At 37.5% G+C, this 15687-nt stretch overlaps 1 protein-coding gene across 3 annotated transcripts in view; it reads right to left on the minus strand.

The window, feature by feature from the left end:
- Window positions 1–378: 378 nt before the first annotated feature.
- The window catches only part of EPHA7 (EPH receptor A7), a 176546-nt gene continuing 161237 nt past the window's right edge, over window positions 379–15687 (minus strand). For all 3 annotated transcript variants that reach the window (XM_054279669.1, XM_054279672.1, XM_054279667.1), the window contains one exon: window positions 379–14521. In XM_054279669.1, the coding sequence (XP_054135644.1) occupies window positions 14326–14521 (196 nt within the window). In that variant the 3' untranslated portion in view covers window positions 379–14325. The remainder of the gene's footprint in view (window positions 14522–15687) is intronic.

Consider the following 15687-nt stretch of genomic DNA (forward strand, 5'->3'; position numbering starts at 1 on the left):
AGGGATGGTGGGACTGAATATGTTACCAGACCGTGATAATTTTCATGCAAAACTACACAAAATAAAACCAACAAATTTAATCCATTCCTAATCTTAACCATGAACACAGAGTCAGAAACTAATGTTACATTATAAACTGAAAACTTATTTCAGTTTCCAGACACATGAGCAGTTGTTTTGTAATATCAATGATTTCTTTTTTAGAATGAGCATAATTTCTGCAAGTAATGGCAGGTAATGGCCAAAGTTAAGGCAATGAGATATATTTAGGATATTTATTGTTTTCTATACTGACAACAGTAAGATCAACTGAAACCTTTGGTGAACTTAAAACGAAGGTTTCAGCACTTCAAATGGTTCATGATGTTCTTGTTCTTGGAGATTTATTTGACTGTATTATGTCTGGCACTAGCTGGTGAGCAACTAACAACATAACACAGTGGTGACTGCACGGTGCTGTCTCTGCTCTCCCTGTGAGCTGGGCAAAGATTCCTATTTCATATACCCTTAACAATTTGTTCTAGTGGTGGAAAAAAAACCTAAACTTGTCACATACTGGCAATAACAAAAGCAGTATTCATCCAGGAATGTTTCTGTCTTGTTAGTTTTGGAAAGTTATCTGTGAAGCTGGATGTGTAAAGCACACGTCTCGGTCACTGTGTGTTTATCTCATCAAGGCCTCCCAGAGCCACCTCAGCACCCAAGTGTCACTGGCCTCAGCTGCAGATACCAGTTAAGGGTTTTGGTGTGTTACATTGCAATCTCCTTTACACCTTGTCATTTCCATCTTTCACACATTTTGCTTGTTTCATAGCTCAGTAAAATTCCAGCTTCCCAGGCAACTGCCAGCTGCAGCTGCAATGTGGCTGGCACCTTCTCTCTGATCCCACTGCAGGCAGTGAAAAGTTTCTCACTGATTTCATCAAGAACTGGACTAAGAGTTCTGTGTGGAAAAAGCTCCTTCGAGACTGTAGTCTGTAATACTCCAAGTAAATTCCTCTGCTATACTCTTGGCCAGATAACAAGCTTAAAATCAAATTCCTGCTTGCCAAACCCAAACAGCTGAACACAAGCCATTTCTGATCCACCTGCAAAACTCAGAAAAAGTCAGTAAAATTGCATTATTAGTAGAGGAGAACTAACAGATGTGTTGTTTTTTTCATTTTGTTTTTCTTTGGGGTTGGCTGAAAGTCTTTGCCTATTTAATCAATATTACTATAGGTTATTTGCTGGTATCCAGAGGAAAATGTTGGTTTATTCAGGATTCTCAGGTCAGCCTTTTTCTACACAAGGCAGAAAATGCATTTATATAAACACATATACAATTCTTCTGTGGCAGTTCTTCCATTTCCAAAGAACAGGGAAGTAACATCATAAGAAAGTATTGGAAATTCTCATTCTGAAATTTACTCTTTTTGCTCATGTGGGTATAGTCTCATCTAACTCTAAACCAGCTGCAAGCTTAACCATGTCACCTGGAGTTTATCTATAGCCAGGAGAAAGAAAAGCAATGAATCTAATTCTAAAACAAGCAAATCAGGTAAAAGGAATGACTTACTTTCTAATGAACCTTGTCTCTCTGCATTAATTATAGTATCTAAATAACTAATTTAGGTTAGACATATATATGTTGTCTATCCCACTACTAATTTTTTCTTCAAAAGTTAAATAAGATGTATTTTAAAGACAAACTTTAATCAATCTTTGAATACATAAATTTATGCATATGACTAAAATGTACATAACATGAAGTACATAATACAAAACCACATACATAGATGTGCAAATTCACATAAATTCACATATGCATAGATTTATGCACATATTACTACCATAACTCCTGCCTCTATATACATGTGATCAGGTTCCTTAGATGTCTTTCTAAAGACAGTCTTTCTGTTCCCTTAAATATCACTACATAACCTAATCACATCTCCCTGTGGTCTTTAAGGTATTTAAGGAAATTACATCAATAATTAAGAAATAGTGTGGCCAATCTGAATCTGTTTCTTTTTTATTTGATCTCCCTTAAAAAAAAAAAAAAAACCAAAACAACCCAAATCACCACATTTAACACATTTGTTTGCCTGTCACTGTGTTGTCTTAAAAAATAAAACCTTAGAAAGATTTTCTTTCAAATATCCATTATTCAATACAAAAATAATTAGTTGCTTCTTTTAATAGTGATTTTAATAGCTAAAATGTCATTTTGATGGCACCTGTGTTTTAAAACAGCCATAATAAGGTTTTAAAATTCATCTTTTGGCGGAAAAATTCTCATGAGAGTGGAAGAAACAGCTTATTATCAGGAAGATAGAGAGGGACAGTAAATGCACTGTAAGATTGGAGTAATCTTTATTTTCAAGTTGATGTTAATTTTGCAGCAGAGTAATATGATTCAATTTAAAATTATTTTATTCAGTTATGTATTTGAGTTAGATTTGAATCTGACAAACCAAAGAGGTGATGAGACACTACAGCTATAATCTCTTATAAATGTATTTAGATTCAAAGTCTTGCATCCTTTTTGGCTTGCATTTCTCCTCCAGATAAATGCTCACCTTTTAAGAGATTGTTATCACTACCAGTAATTGTTAACAATAATATTGTTAATACTAATTAGCAAAAATGCTGCTACACACAGAGAAAAAATAGGCATAGCTAAAAATACAGAGGAGGTGCTTGTTAGGAAACTGATCAAACAAGCTTAATTATGACCCCCAGATAAAGGGACTGCCACTAAACCATTAAATTATCACAGATAAAACAGACGCTCAGGCACTGTCTGATGATAAATCACGGCTAAAAACAGAAAGGAAATCAGAGCTTGAACTGCTAATCCTTCTGAGGTTTGGGATGAGCACCAGTTCCCCTACTGTTTTGCATCTATTTATATTGCACTTTGAACCCCCAAATGGCCTCTGCTTATCTGCAGCTCTAGATAATTTATGTCTGTTGGTGTGTCACCTCACAGCAGAGGCTGTTATCAGGAAAGAGTAGTTTAGGAAATCTGATCCCTTGAAATGCTAATCCTCTGGAGATTACTGAACATAAACGAGTTTTCTGCCATGATTTACTTTTGTTTATTAGTAGCAGAGATTAGCACTTGTGGCTTGCCATTTCAGACAACTGCTTAGTTTGGGAACAAAGTGATCACTTAATGTGCAGGATTTTCACATATGAAGTTGTCCTGAGTATAGCATTCAAAGATGAGATAGTAATTTTTCTTTATGTTGTCTCTTAAAAAGATTTGTAAATATATTTTAGCACATGAAAGGCTGATCTTAAATGCCTCATTCCTTAGACCCTAAACCAGAAAAGAACCTACCTACAATTCTGTGCAATTTTAATCATGTGGGTCATCATATAGTAACTTTGATGGGATATTATTGTCCTTATATTCTAGCTGTACTTAAGCACTTTTCTGGATCACATCCCAGCAATGAGATTCTCTCTGGTTTCATTCAGCTGTGATGGCTACACTCCATGCTGAAATGGTTAATTTAATGATGAGAAAGGATATGGGAGTAGGAATTTTATTTAAATATTTTTTCCCCTATCTTAATGCTGTTGAACTGCTAAGAAATCTTATCTTTCAGCATTTGATGGGGTTATTTGGTTGGTAGCTAAATGCCACGGGTTTTAGTTCTACAGACTATTCCTGTATGAATAACTCCCAAAACCATCAAATCCAAACATGCCTATTAATGTAATATAATGAAAGCTTGAACTGCAGGCATATAGTGCTGCTGAAAATACGTGGGCTAAACACCCTTCTGCTCAGAGTTTTCAATTTCCTTTTTTGTTGTTGCACTCAGGTTCAGTAGTCAGACTGGATGAGATCACACCAAGTGACATGACTGATTACCAATTAGCCAAGCACACTGATGGTAGCTGTTGGTGGCAGCTACTGAGATACAGTACTATGTGTCAAAGAGATAAGGACATGCAGGAAATTAAGTTGACCTTGAGATTTCATTACATTTAACGTCACCTAATGGCACTTAATATTTTTAAATCCTGGTTACATTCACCTCATCAACTCCATTCCATCTGGTAATTATTAAAAAAAAAAAAAAGTTTCAGAACTTGTGCATTGTTTATTTCTTCTTTTACTTCACCATAAAAGGCATATGAGAGCAGTCTGGAGGGAAGGAAGTGGTGAAACTAGTCCCTGCTATTTTTGAGGGTGACAGAGGGACTATTTCATTACTTTAAACACGCATTGTATAATTTTGAGGTTATTTCTTAGGTCCCTTATGGGAATGCAGTTAGTCATTAGTTCTGTTAACCTTCTTCAAAAGTATGGAAGTGAAGAGGTGAAAAATAGTGCCATCAACAAAAATAAAAGCAAAGAATGGACACAAAAAGACAAGTAAGAATGCAGATTACATCTCTCAGTGTTTGTTTGTTGTTGGATTCCATAAAATTCCATCTTTATACACAGGAAGGTTTCTGTGAAATTTGGATTCAGATATTGCACAAAGGCAAAGAATTGCTTAAATTATTTTATTCTTAACATATCTCTAGTTTCTGAGAAAAGAAACAAAGATAAGACCGTGTGACAGTCTTCTCTACATCTGTTTGTGAATGTGTACTTGAATATCTGTGTGCACTCATGGGTTGATAGATAATAATTCTGGTAAACTTAGAGACAGAGCTTTTAAGCTTTCACCCAAGAATTTTGCCTAGTTGTACAGAAGAAATTATGGACAGCTCTGGTGATAATTAAATTGTGATTACACAAATATTGAAATCTTTCATTTTTATTCACCATCAAAATGAATGTAGTTTTCATACCTTTACAGATAAAATATAATTCTGAATGGACTAATGCGACAATTTCTACATTTTTATTTGGCTGAGATGAATAATATTAATATGTTCAACTAACTTTAAACTTAATTTGAATCATCTACAAAAGCCTGCACTTATCTTATTCAGTGAACCTTTCCTTCTTTTTCTATAAGTTAGAAGCCAAAGCTATAAGTTATGTTTTCAACATACATTACAAAACATTAAATATGAAGCTTTCAGAAAGAATGTGCTCCATATATTTTGACTAATTAATTGGCAAATTCTTGGCAATATAAATAATAAGAAATTTATAAGAAGAAAACTGTATATCTTGAACTGCCCAAAGAAATTTCTGCTGGCTCTAGCAACCAAGACCTACTACAGTAGTGTTTGAAATATTCCTGTCCAAATTGGTATTAATTATGGTTGACAACAATGCATTTTCTAACTTTCTCTTAGCTGAAATATTTAATGATGCATATAACCAACTCCTTGTATTTATTAGAAAAACCTGCCTCCAAACTGACCATCTCAATTTGTTTTCCTTGATACTTCAGCTTTGATTAGAATGGCTGTCCACTGGTTAAAAGTTCATTTGTAATATTAATGTTGAGAGACTTCCCTGGCTATTCATCTACAGCAATGCATGCAGCATGAGCAACAAACAGGAGCTGGAAGCCATGGTGCAGCAGGAAAACTGTGACATAATTGCTATCATAGAAATATGGTGGGAAGACCCACACAGCTGGAGTGCTGCAATGGATGGCATAAAAAACTCTTCAGAAGGAGTAGACAAGGATGGAAACATTTTGATTGCCTAGAATTTAATGATGGCGATGTTAGGGTTGAGACTTTACAAGTGAGGATTGGAAGAAAGGACAACAAGGAATATGTCATAGGAATCTCTTAGAAACCACCCAGCTAGGATGGAGAGGTGGATGAAATAATTTGCAACCGAGTCTGTAAGAGAAGTCTCACATGGCTTTTGTTCTCATGAGGGACTCCAGTTTACCAGATATCTGCTGGAAATATCTGAAAGTTACAAGAGAGAAAAAGGTCTAGAAGTTTACTGGAATGTGCGGAAGATATTTTCCTGGCACAATATCTGAATGACCCAAAAAGGGTCCTATTGGACCTGTTTTTTGAGAGCAGAGAAGGACTTTAGGGTGATGTGATGATCAGAAGGCTTCTTGGGCACAGCCATCATGAAATAATAGAGTTTGCAATTCTTGGAGAAGTAAGGAGTGGGATCAGAGTACTTTGGCCTTCTGGAGGGCAGACTTTGGCCTTCTTAGGAGCCTGGCTGACAAAGTCCCTTGGGAGGCAGTCCTGAAGAAGAAAGAAATCCAGGAAAGCTGGATGCGCTTTAAGAGGGAAATCTGCTGCCACCTGCCATAAGTTTTGGAGGTGAGAAAGAAGACCACCCTGGCTTAACAGAGAGCTTTGAGTGGAAGTCAGGGAAGAAAGAGAGTTTAAGACCTTTAGATGAAGGGGCAGGCCATTCAGGAAGACTACAAGGATGTCATGAGATTATGCAGGAGGAAAACTTGAAGGGCTGAACTAGAATTTAGTCTGGCTACTGACATAAAAGATAATATAAAATGTATCTATAAACATATCAGCAACAAAAAGGAGGCTGTAGAGAATTTCCATCCTTTAATGGATGCAAGGGGGAATATGGTAACAAAGGATGAGGAAAAGTCGGAGGTAGCGCCTCAGTCTTTAATAATAAGAGCAATTTTTAAGACACTGGGGGGTAATTAGTCCTCTGAGCTGAAGGAAAGGGATGGGGAGCAGAATTAAGCCCCCATAATACATGAGGAAATTTTCAGTGTCCTGTTACATCACTTGGTGAGCACAAGGGTTACAAGGCCTGCATGGGACTCACCCTGAGGGTACAGGGGAGATACTAGAAGAGTTCACTAAATCATTTTCCGTCATTTTTCAACACTCCTGGCTTGGCAGGGGAGTCCCAAATGACTGCAGGTTAACAAATGGGACACCCATCTACAAGAAGGGCTGGCCTCAGCACTGGGGAAGGTTTTGAAGCAGGTCAACTGGAGTGAGATCACATGGCATGTGCAAGACAACCATGTAGATCAGGCCCAGCCAGCAGGGATTTAGGAAAGGCAGGTCTACCTTGAGCAGCTGATTGCCTTCTATGACAGGGGGACCAGTTTAGTGGGTGAGGAAAAGGCTGTGGATGGTATCTACTGGGTCTTTAGCAAGGCCTTTGACACAATTTCCCACAGGATTCTCTTGGGGCAACTGGCTGCTCCTGGTGTGGAAGGTGTTTGCAGTGTAAACCTTGCCTGGATGGCTGGCCCAGAAAGTGGTGGTGAATGGAGTCAAATTCCATTGGCAGATAGTTACTAGTGGCATTCCCTGGGGCTCAGCGTTGGGGCCAGTTCTGTTTAATCTTTACCAATGATCTCCATGAGGAAATTGAGTGTACCATCAGTCACTTTGAAAATCACACACATGGGCAGGATTGTTGATCTGATGGGGGGTAGGAAGGATCTACAGAGGGATCTGGACAGAGTGGATCAATTGGGCAAGGCCAGCTGTCTGAGGTTCAGCAAGACAAAGTTCTGGGTCCTGCATTTCAGTCACAACAAACCCATGCAGCACTACAGGCTGGGGCAGAGTGTCAGGCAATGCACCCAGCAGAAAAGGACAGGAGGGTCAACAGCCTGATCATGAGCCAGACGTGTGCCCAGGTGACCAAGAAGGCCAATGGCATCCTGGCTTTTATCAAAAGTAGTGTGGCCAGCAGTGATTGTCCCCCTGCCCCTGTCACCTGGGAGGTGACACATTGAGTACTGTGTCCAGCTCTGTGTGCCTGACCACAAGTACATTGAGGAGCTGAACTGGACCCAGAATAAGGCAACAAAGCTGGTCAAGAGTGGAGAGAACAATTCCAATGAGGAGCAGCTGAGGGAGCTGCGGTTGTTTAGCCTGGGGAAAAGGAAGCTCAGGGGGATGTTATTGTTCTCTACAATGCCTGAAGAAAGGTGGTAGTGACAGGATGCTGGTCTCTACTCCTGGGTAGCAACTGGTAGGACAAGATGAAAGGCATTCTAGTTGTGCCAGAGGAGGTTTATTTTGGGTACTGGAAAAAATTTCTTCATGGAAAAGGTTCTCAAGCATTTGAAAAAGGAAGTGGCAGAATCATTGTCCCTGGAGGCATTAAAAGTTGTGTTGATGTGGTGCTTAAGGACATAATCTAGTGGTGGACTCGGCAGTACTAGGTTAAGGGATAGACTCAATCTAACCCTTTTCCAAACTAAATTATTCTCATTCTATGATTCTTTTATGTGAAAGTGCAAACATATGTATATGCATTTAAAAGAAAGAGAGAACTCAAGCATAACATAAATCAAGGTCCTAAAATGTCAAAGAAAATTCACTAACTAAGGCTTTTCCTTTTACTTTTAAAGATGCCCTTTATATTTCTTTAGTTTGTAATAAATTGAGGAAAATGGTATTTCAGAGGTTTGGAAATCAGTACTTTCAAAAAAGTTACAGTCCCATAATTGTCTTCAAATTGAGATCCCAAACTTTTGGAAACCTTAGAGAAAAGGTATGTTATAGGAAATGATTTTCTTTAAGAGAATTAGAAGAGATTTTTTGGTTTTTTTTCTGAATAATCAATCCATCATTTATTACTTCCTTAATCTGGGATTTGGAATAGAAAAAAAAAATATTGAAACAATAATGTAAGTGTAGTTTATAGTTAAAACACAACTAAAAAGATATTTTTCATGAGTAAACCTGCAGCCAACAACCAATGAAGTCTTCAATCATGTACTACATAGAAAGAAAAGAGCTAGAAAGGGCTGGGGACATGGGCTGTGAACAAAGAAGGGGAATTTTTATAGGATCTGGTGTGAACATAATATATCAGAACTGGCACAAAATTATCATTTAGATGTTTTTGGACAAGTTTAAAAACACAGGCTTCTACAAGTTCCTTCATGTCTCTAAGTCTATGAGGCCTCGAAAGAGCTTTACTGGTATTTGGTGTCAGTGCATAAAAATCCACTTCTGTGCCATTTTGGTATTATCTACAAAAAGCATTGTGCCTGCTCAGTACACACCAGGAAGGACGGGCTGAACTGGGATTTGTTATGAATTTTTCCTTAATCCCAAGTTTCTGTTCATTGTCTTTTATTTTATTGCTACCTGACATCCTTACTCAATTAATAACTCAATTAAAAAGTAGAACCCATTAATGTTAATATCAGCAAAACAAAAAAAGCTGAAGCACTGGAGAGACTGTGCCAACAGATAAATCTAACAAATTGAGAAAGAAAATAATTACAAATGTGTGAACTAGCCTGTATTAATATTGATACACAGATATATATGACAGAAGCTTGTATTAATGTAGATGCATAGATTTAGATGACAGAGATAAAGATAGCAGTCATTCAGAGCTTGTTCTTTTTTAAAAAATCACAGGGCAGATTGATTTGATAGTTTGCAGTGTCTTAATTTTTGGCTTATTAGTTCTCAAATTCTACTGCTTCAGACAAGGATTTACAGGCACATAAGATGTAATGGAATAGATGGAAATTTGTCATCCCAAACCTCCTCTGGTAGCTGGTTCACTTTTGTCACTGGCCAGATTAGTATAGCTATATGTTTTGATAGAATTACTTTTATAACTACAGAAAAATGAGTACAGTACATAACTGTGGTGTGGGGGTTTTTTGTTTGATTTTTTTTTTTTGGTTGTTGTTTGGTTTGGGTTTTTTGTAGTTTTTTTTTAAATATTGGCAAGTGGAGATGTTTCTAAAATATTAAATAAAAAATAAATAAATATGCTCTCAGTTCTTTCTCTCAAATATTCAGCATACAACTCAGCTTGAGAAACACTAAATGTCAGTCATGGTTCACTTATGTTGCTCACTCCTTTTCCCCACTATCTAAGATTTTTGGTATGTTATGAATACTTATAACTCATAGGGTCTACTCACCTCTCTACATTTACATACTGTCAGTATTCACATGGTAACATGGGCCATGGCACAACACTTGTGTAGACCAAGCATAGGTTTTGGAGGATTGCAAGAATGCCATTTGAGTGAAGGTTGTATATGGGTTATATAAAGTCAGTCCTTTCTCACAAGCAAGTTTAACAGGTCTGCAAAGCTGGGATTCAAATTCTTGTCGCTGCTTTCACTGGTGTTGTAACTTAGACTCCAGCTTAGACTTGCACTTGAACAGAAGTGGCCAAATACAGCTTTGAAATACTACCATGCTGACAGGGTTGTTCCCCAAAGTCTACTCAGTTGTTGCCTGACCCTGAAAGTTCAACATTCACTGTGTTGGAGAAAAAGAAGGATTGTGACCTCAGCATTGTAGTTTGGTTCTAGAGCTCACTGCAGGAAAGAGTGGGATGAACAACAGCTGCTGTGGGAGAGATGCTGAAAGTCTCACCTCACAGCACCTTACAGTCCCATGAGCAAGGCCGTATTGAAAAATATACCAATATCAGTACACCACTCTCTGGCTTAATTTAGCCCATCTGGGTGTTTCTTCTGTTCACCCAGACTGTTCCCTGCTCAGTATGAAAGAGTTGGTGGAGGTTGTTGCTTAACACCCAGGTTTTCCTTTTTTTGTGTAGAGGGAAGTAACTAATCTGGGCTTACAGCTTTTGCAAGGAGAAAGGAGATCTAAGAGGCTAAAGGCATTCCTAGATGCAGTTTATGGATCTAGCCCTTAGCAAGTTTTCACTCTGAAGGTTGTATAACCACTCTGTCAGAACCAGGAGGCAATAAGAAGGTCTAAAATCTACTTTTAAGCTTTCCAGTTAATAAAACACAAATGACAATAGTTTGAAGTCCTCCCTCCCCCAGCCTTAAAAACATAGAAGTGAATTACAGCATTTGGGTACTTAAGTGTTTGCAAAGATTCCTGGACTGAAGCATGAAATAAAACAAAGGATTTAAGCAAAAGTACTTTTATTCGTAGTAAAGGGAAATGTGATATCTAAGAACTGTCAGATGAGAAAGTTTGATACAAAATGCTTTTTGTAATTTAAATCAGTAAGGAACTGCCTGGAAAGAACTTCAAAATGATTTCACAATTTCCAATGCCCTTGGCCATGAAGGAGTGATGAAATCTGATAAAACAGAAAGAACTGAACAAGGGGTAAATAAGTCTAACTCTACACACACAGGCAGGGACTACGAATTAACTATTGCTTGAGAAGAAAAAAATAAGGAATTAATAACATCAGACATCTCTCTGAAAACATCAAGTCAAGCACCCAGTATCAAGTAAAAATGTGAAACAGGATATTTGGATGATTAAGAAAGAAACTGTAAACAAAATAGAAAACATATATATATATATATATCACAGTATAAATACACTGTATCGCTATATCACTGTATAAATACATCATACACTCTTATTTTGAATTATTCATGCAGCCCTGGTCATTCTGCTTCAGGAGAAAGAAGGGCACGACAGAGAAAGAAGATTGACAGAAGAAAGGAGAAAATTCACAGAATATAGGACAAATTCAGACTACTCATCATAGTGCACTGCCCTGATTTGGGAAGTATTTGAACTGTACATATTGGATATAGAGCCCTGGAGATGTCTGGAAGTGAACAGCTGAAGGTTTCCCTGATCTGCAGGGATCAGTGGAGGCCTTAAACAAGACTGTACCCCCACCAAGGCACACAGCCAGGCACACAGGGCTGCGTGGGCTCGAGTCAGTGCAGCTATTCCTACTTTATGCACAACCAAGTGTCTTCTTGAAAGAACTGACAGACAATATCAGGGAAAGATTGTGAGGAGAAGTATAGGCAAGGTTAGAAATTAATATGTAGGCAAAATAACCATGCTGTCCTTCAGTCTCAGGATACATTAGAGTAGCTTGGTTTTTTTTTGCAATCTTTTTCCTGTAACACCTTGTGGCTACTGAGGTAGCTGGTATTAAATCCCTTCCCAAATCATGCATCCAGTTCAGTGTCTGAACCCAGAAGGCAGGTCAAACTGCATTCCCCAGAGGCTATGCCACATTTCCCAGTGGAATTCCTTTTTTTGTTTTTTTTTTTGGTATCAGAGGGTGGTAAGGTGCCACACAGCTGAATCCTCTCTCAGCACCACAAGTTAGGCAGGTATGGATAACCTCCACATCTGCTATCATGCCAGAAGCAGTGGCAAAATTATGCAAACTCTGGAGCTTGGCTAAATAAAATTAGTAGAAATATTACCTGTGTTTTGATATTGCTTTATGTTGTGCCTCTTATTGCAAAAAGTTGCACACAACTGAGTTAATGGAGTTCTTTCAAATATGTAAAAATGATATGCAAAAAATCTGTATTATGGGGTGATATTACGACACTACTTTGCAATTGCATTTTTTAATGATAGATGGATAGTTATAAAACTTTGAGCTACATTTAATTGAAGAATTATTTAGGCAGAGAAGATTTTGGTAAATTGACACCATGACTATAGGATTTAAATCCAGTATTATTTCAATAACTGTGGAGAGAAATTACCGAGGTGGGAAACACTCTTCAAGCGCTGCTGAGCATTGAGTTTACTCTCTATACCCCATATGTTCTTAAGCAGCCAAAGTTTTTACACTGACAGAGAAGGTCTTGTAAACCTCATTGCTAAAATGGTACCCTGAGATGACAAAAGCTTAATTAACTTAAGCAAAGTCCAAATTGAAGAAAATTAAAAGAAAGTGCTTGGCCATTGCTGGCATTTGGGAACCCAATAAAGCACCATTTACCAAAATCTTCAAGCAAATGATGGACAAATCCAACCAGTTAAGGATTTTTGGTAATATTTCAGCTATGACTTTCAGTTGCCTCCTCCTTACTCAAACAAATTATTTTAATATTGTCCAGAGTCACCATTCTCAAACAAGGACATTGTCTCCATGAGACAAATCATTCCACTGCTAGAAGAAACTAAAAATGGGCGTCATATTGATAAGGTGTCACAACAAACAACTTGATATCACTCTGGTATACATTCAAGATGAATGACTCATGAAAAGCTGTGTTACCCTGAAGGAGAAGAAAAATTTACCCAGTTCTGTCCTCTAAAACTTACCGAAAAAATATAATGCTCAAGTACTTATAATAGCCTAAACATCAATACTTTGCAGTCAGAAGTACCAAGTGAAAAGTGTCTATATATGCCAAGGTAATAGAATACTTCATTAACAGCAGTAGTCTCTCAACTGTCATACCAGTACATCTGCTAAGCTATAACTACGTTCAGAAACAGTTTCACTGAAGAGAAAAAGATCTGAGCCTTTCCCGCATGCTTTCTGATAAACCTTTCCAGGCAAAATGGAAGAGCTTTGAGGAGGATTTGTGGACACATAGTCTGCAGCAAAAAAGTGACTTCCTGTAACTAGATCCAGTCAAAAATTCTTAAAGTAGTTGGCAAAATGCCTTTTCTCAGGGAGACATAGAAACTGGCTTTGCTCTTTGCAGACCAATCATTAGACACGTCTGATCACAGAAGCAGAGGAGAAGGAAGTGAGGAAGAGATTAGACTGGCCACTTTTCAGCTTTCTTACTCCTGAAGAATTCTTACCTTGGAAATCAGGGTATTTTAAAATGCCTGACAGGCTGAACATGGCAATTTTCCTATTTCTTTCTAAAAATACCAATTTTCTAAAAAAAAAATCCACAACAGAAAAACCAGTCCCAAATAATTAAAATAATTTCCAATTTTATCAGAAATTTCATGAAAATGTATAATATGTATTTTTTTCCACAATGAGCAAAATCCCCTTATATTTTTCTGTAATACTGAAATTATTATTTTCAGCATTAAAAAAAAAACCTGTTAAAATGTTCTTCTTTCCTGTTTCCATTTCGCTGTGAGTGGTATAATTTCTTTCTGTTCTAGAATGGAAGGACATTTTAAAATGTCCCAGATTGGCTGGAGTATTATAATTTTGCTGAATATTTCTCAACAAGGCCTATTTGTAAGTAGAGGCAAAGACTCACATAGATTCATCTGCAGGAGTATGACTAACAGAATGCCCTCTGCCTCTTGCTATCCACAAGGAGTATCAGTAGGAGTAAATCTGTATCATCACAGTTTAAACTTCTTCCCCAGCAGGATCTTTGGAAAAGTTTATTTAGCTGCTTCTCCTTCTCCTTTGCTCTTCTATATACATATTTTATGTATAAGAGGGGAGCTAGAAAGAAGATGGGGAAGCAGGGTTATGTTAGCGTGAGGAGCTTCCAGGGCAGGCTTCCAGGGCAGCTTTGCTGGCTCTTCTCTCCCTAGCAGCATCGCCACGTCCTGCTTCGCCATCCTCCTGAAATCATCATGCTCTTCAGATGTGGTCTTTCATCCTTGTCATTAGTCATAATCCTCAGTTTGTCAGATGTGTGTTCTGGCCTCTCCCATACACCTCTGTTTACTCTTCCTCCTGTTGCCAGTCTGTTCCTCCCTTCTTCTCCATTCCTTTCCATGCTTCTTTTCTACATTTCCATTCTCTAATCCCAACTACAGTCCTTATGGGCTTTAAAAAAATGCCTCATAGCGTTCACTGTGCCTCCAAACCAATCTCATGATCTTATGGTTATAACTCTTGTTTTGCTTCCCCTTTCTGCTTCCTTTGTCTCCTGCCATTATGCCATTTCTATTCAGGCTGTCATCTCTTCTGGAAAGGGATTTTTCTTGTTCTCTGTTTTGCAAAGCACCTGGCATGTTTTTGATTCTGTCAAACAAATAATAACAACAGATATGAAATTTGCAGTGCAGCAGAATCCTGATATCAGGAAGTAATAGAGGCAAATTACACTATCATTTTCATTGCCATGTATACACCACTATTTGACAAAAATTCTCATTGACTGGGTAGGTAAACATCAATAAACTCAAAATTTCTCAAGCAAGCACCTCTAACATGAAGGAAATGTAGTTGTGTTTCACGTTGGATCTCAATGAGCCACGGGGTTATAACTGACAATTTCAGTATTGGAAACAAAGGAAATAAATGAATGAGGTGCAGTTTTTCAGATGGGGACTAGGGTAAAAAATCAAGTACCAGGAGAAGATGTTAATAACTGTTTGAAACAAAGAAGCAGGACAAGGGTGGAATGGGTGTGTTCAATTTAACTCTGCTTAATTAAAAAAGCATACACAAGGTAGATAGATTCTAGCATGTAAGCTTATAAAAGTAGACTCTCCCTTAGACCAGTGTTATCAGAAGCTCTTGGTATGGCTGAAGAATCTTATAAAACATTTTAACTGACTCATCTCAGTCATTATATGATACTTGGCACCTGAAGACAATGTTTATGTTACTTGTGTTGCTTAAAAAGCCCCAACAAAACAAACCCAGAGCTGAAAAAAAAGGGAAAGAATAAGATGTGGATTTTACTGAACATTTAGTGACAGACTAGTCATATGAAATCTTTAAACAATATAGCTTTAGCACTAATGGATGTAGGCCAGGACTGAATGTAAATTATTTTACATATGGCTAGAAATCTCTTAACTAAATTATTTGAAAATTCCTGGGAGAAAAGCAATTTGTTATAGACATTGAGACAAGCCAATGTAACATTAATACTAAAGAAAAATAAACTAGCAGAGGAATGTCCCCCTGCTATACCAACCAGTATACTTATAGCTACTTCCAAAGTAGTATCTGTCATTCCAGCACATGGATTATATTGTTTAACAGTGTGAATCAAAGGGAAGAGACTCATTCAAGAGAAGAGTGATATTAACACATCATTGCATGACATACATCTTTGTCACCAAAGTGGAAAAAAATGGGAGCAAGATGTTTTATGATAAACTGAGAAGAGGATCTGATATCATTAATAGCCATAATATCTGAGGCTTAACAAACAAAAAGAAGATCTAGAGAAAGCA

Source organism: Melozone crissalis, unplaced genomic scaffold, assembly GCF_028551555.1.
Source record: "Melozone crissalis strain CALT ecotype California unplaced genomic scaffold, PUWL_Pcris_2 ptg000027l_1, whole genome shotgun sequence".
In the NCBI taxonomy this organism is placed as follows: Eukaryota; Metazoa; Chordata; class Aves; order Passeriformes; family Passerellidae; genus Melozone; species Melozone crissalis.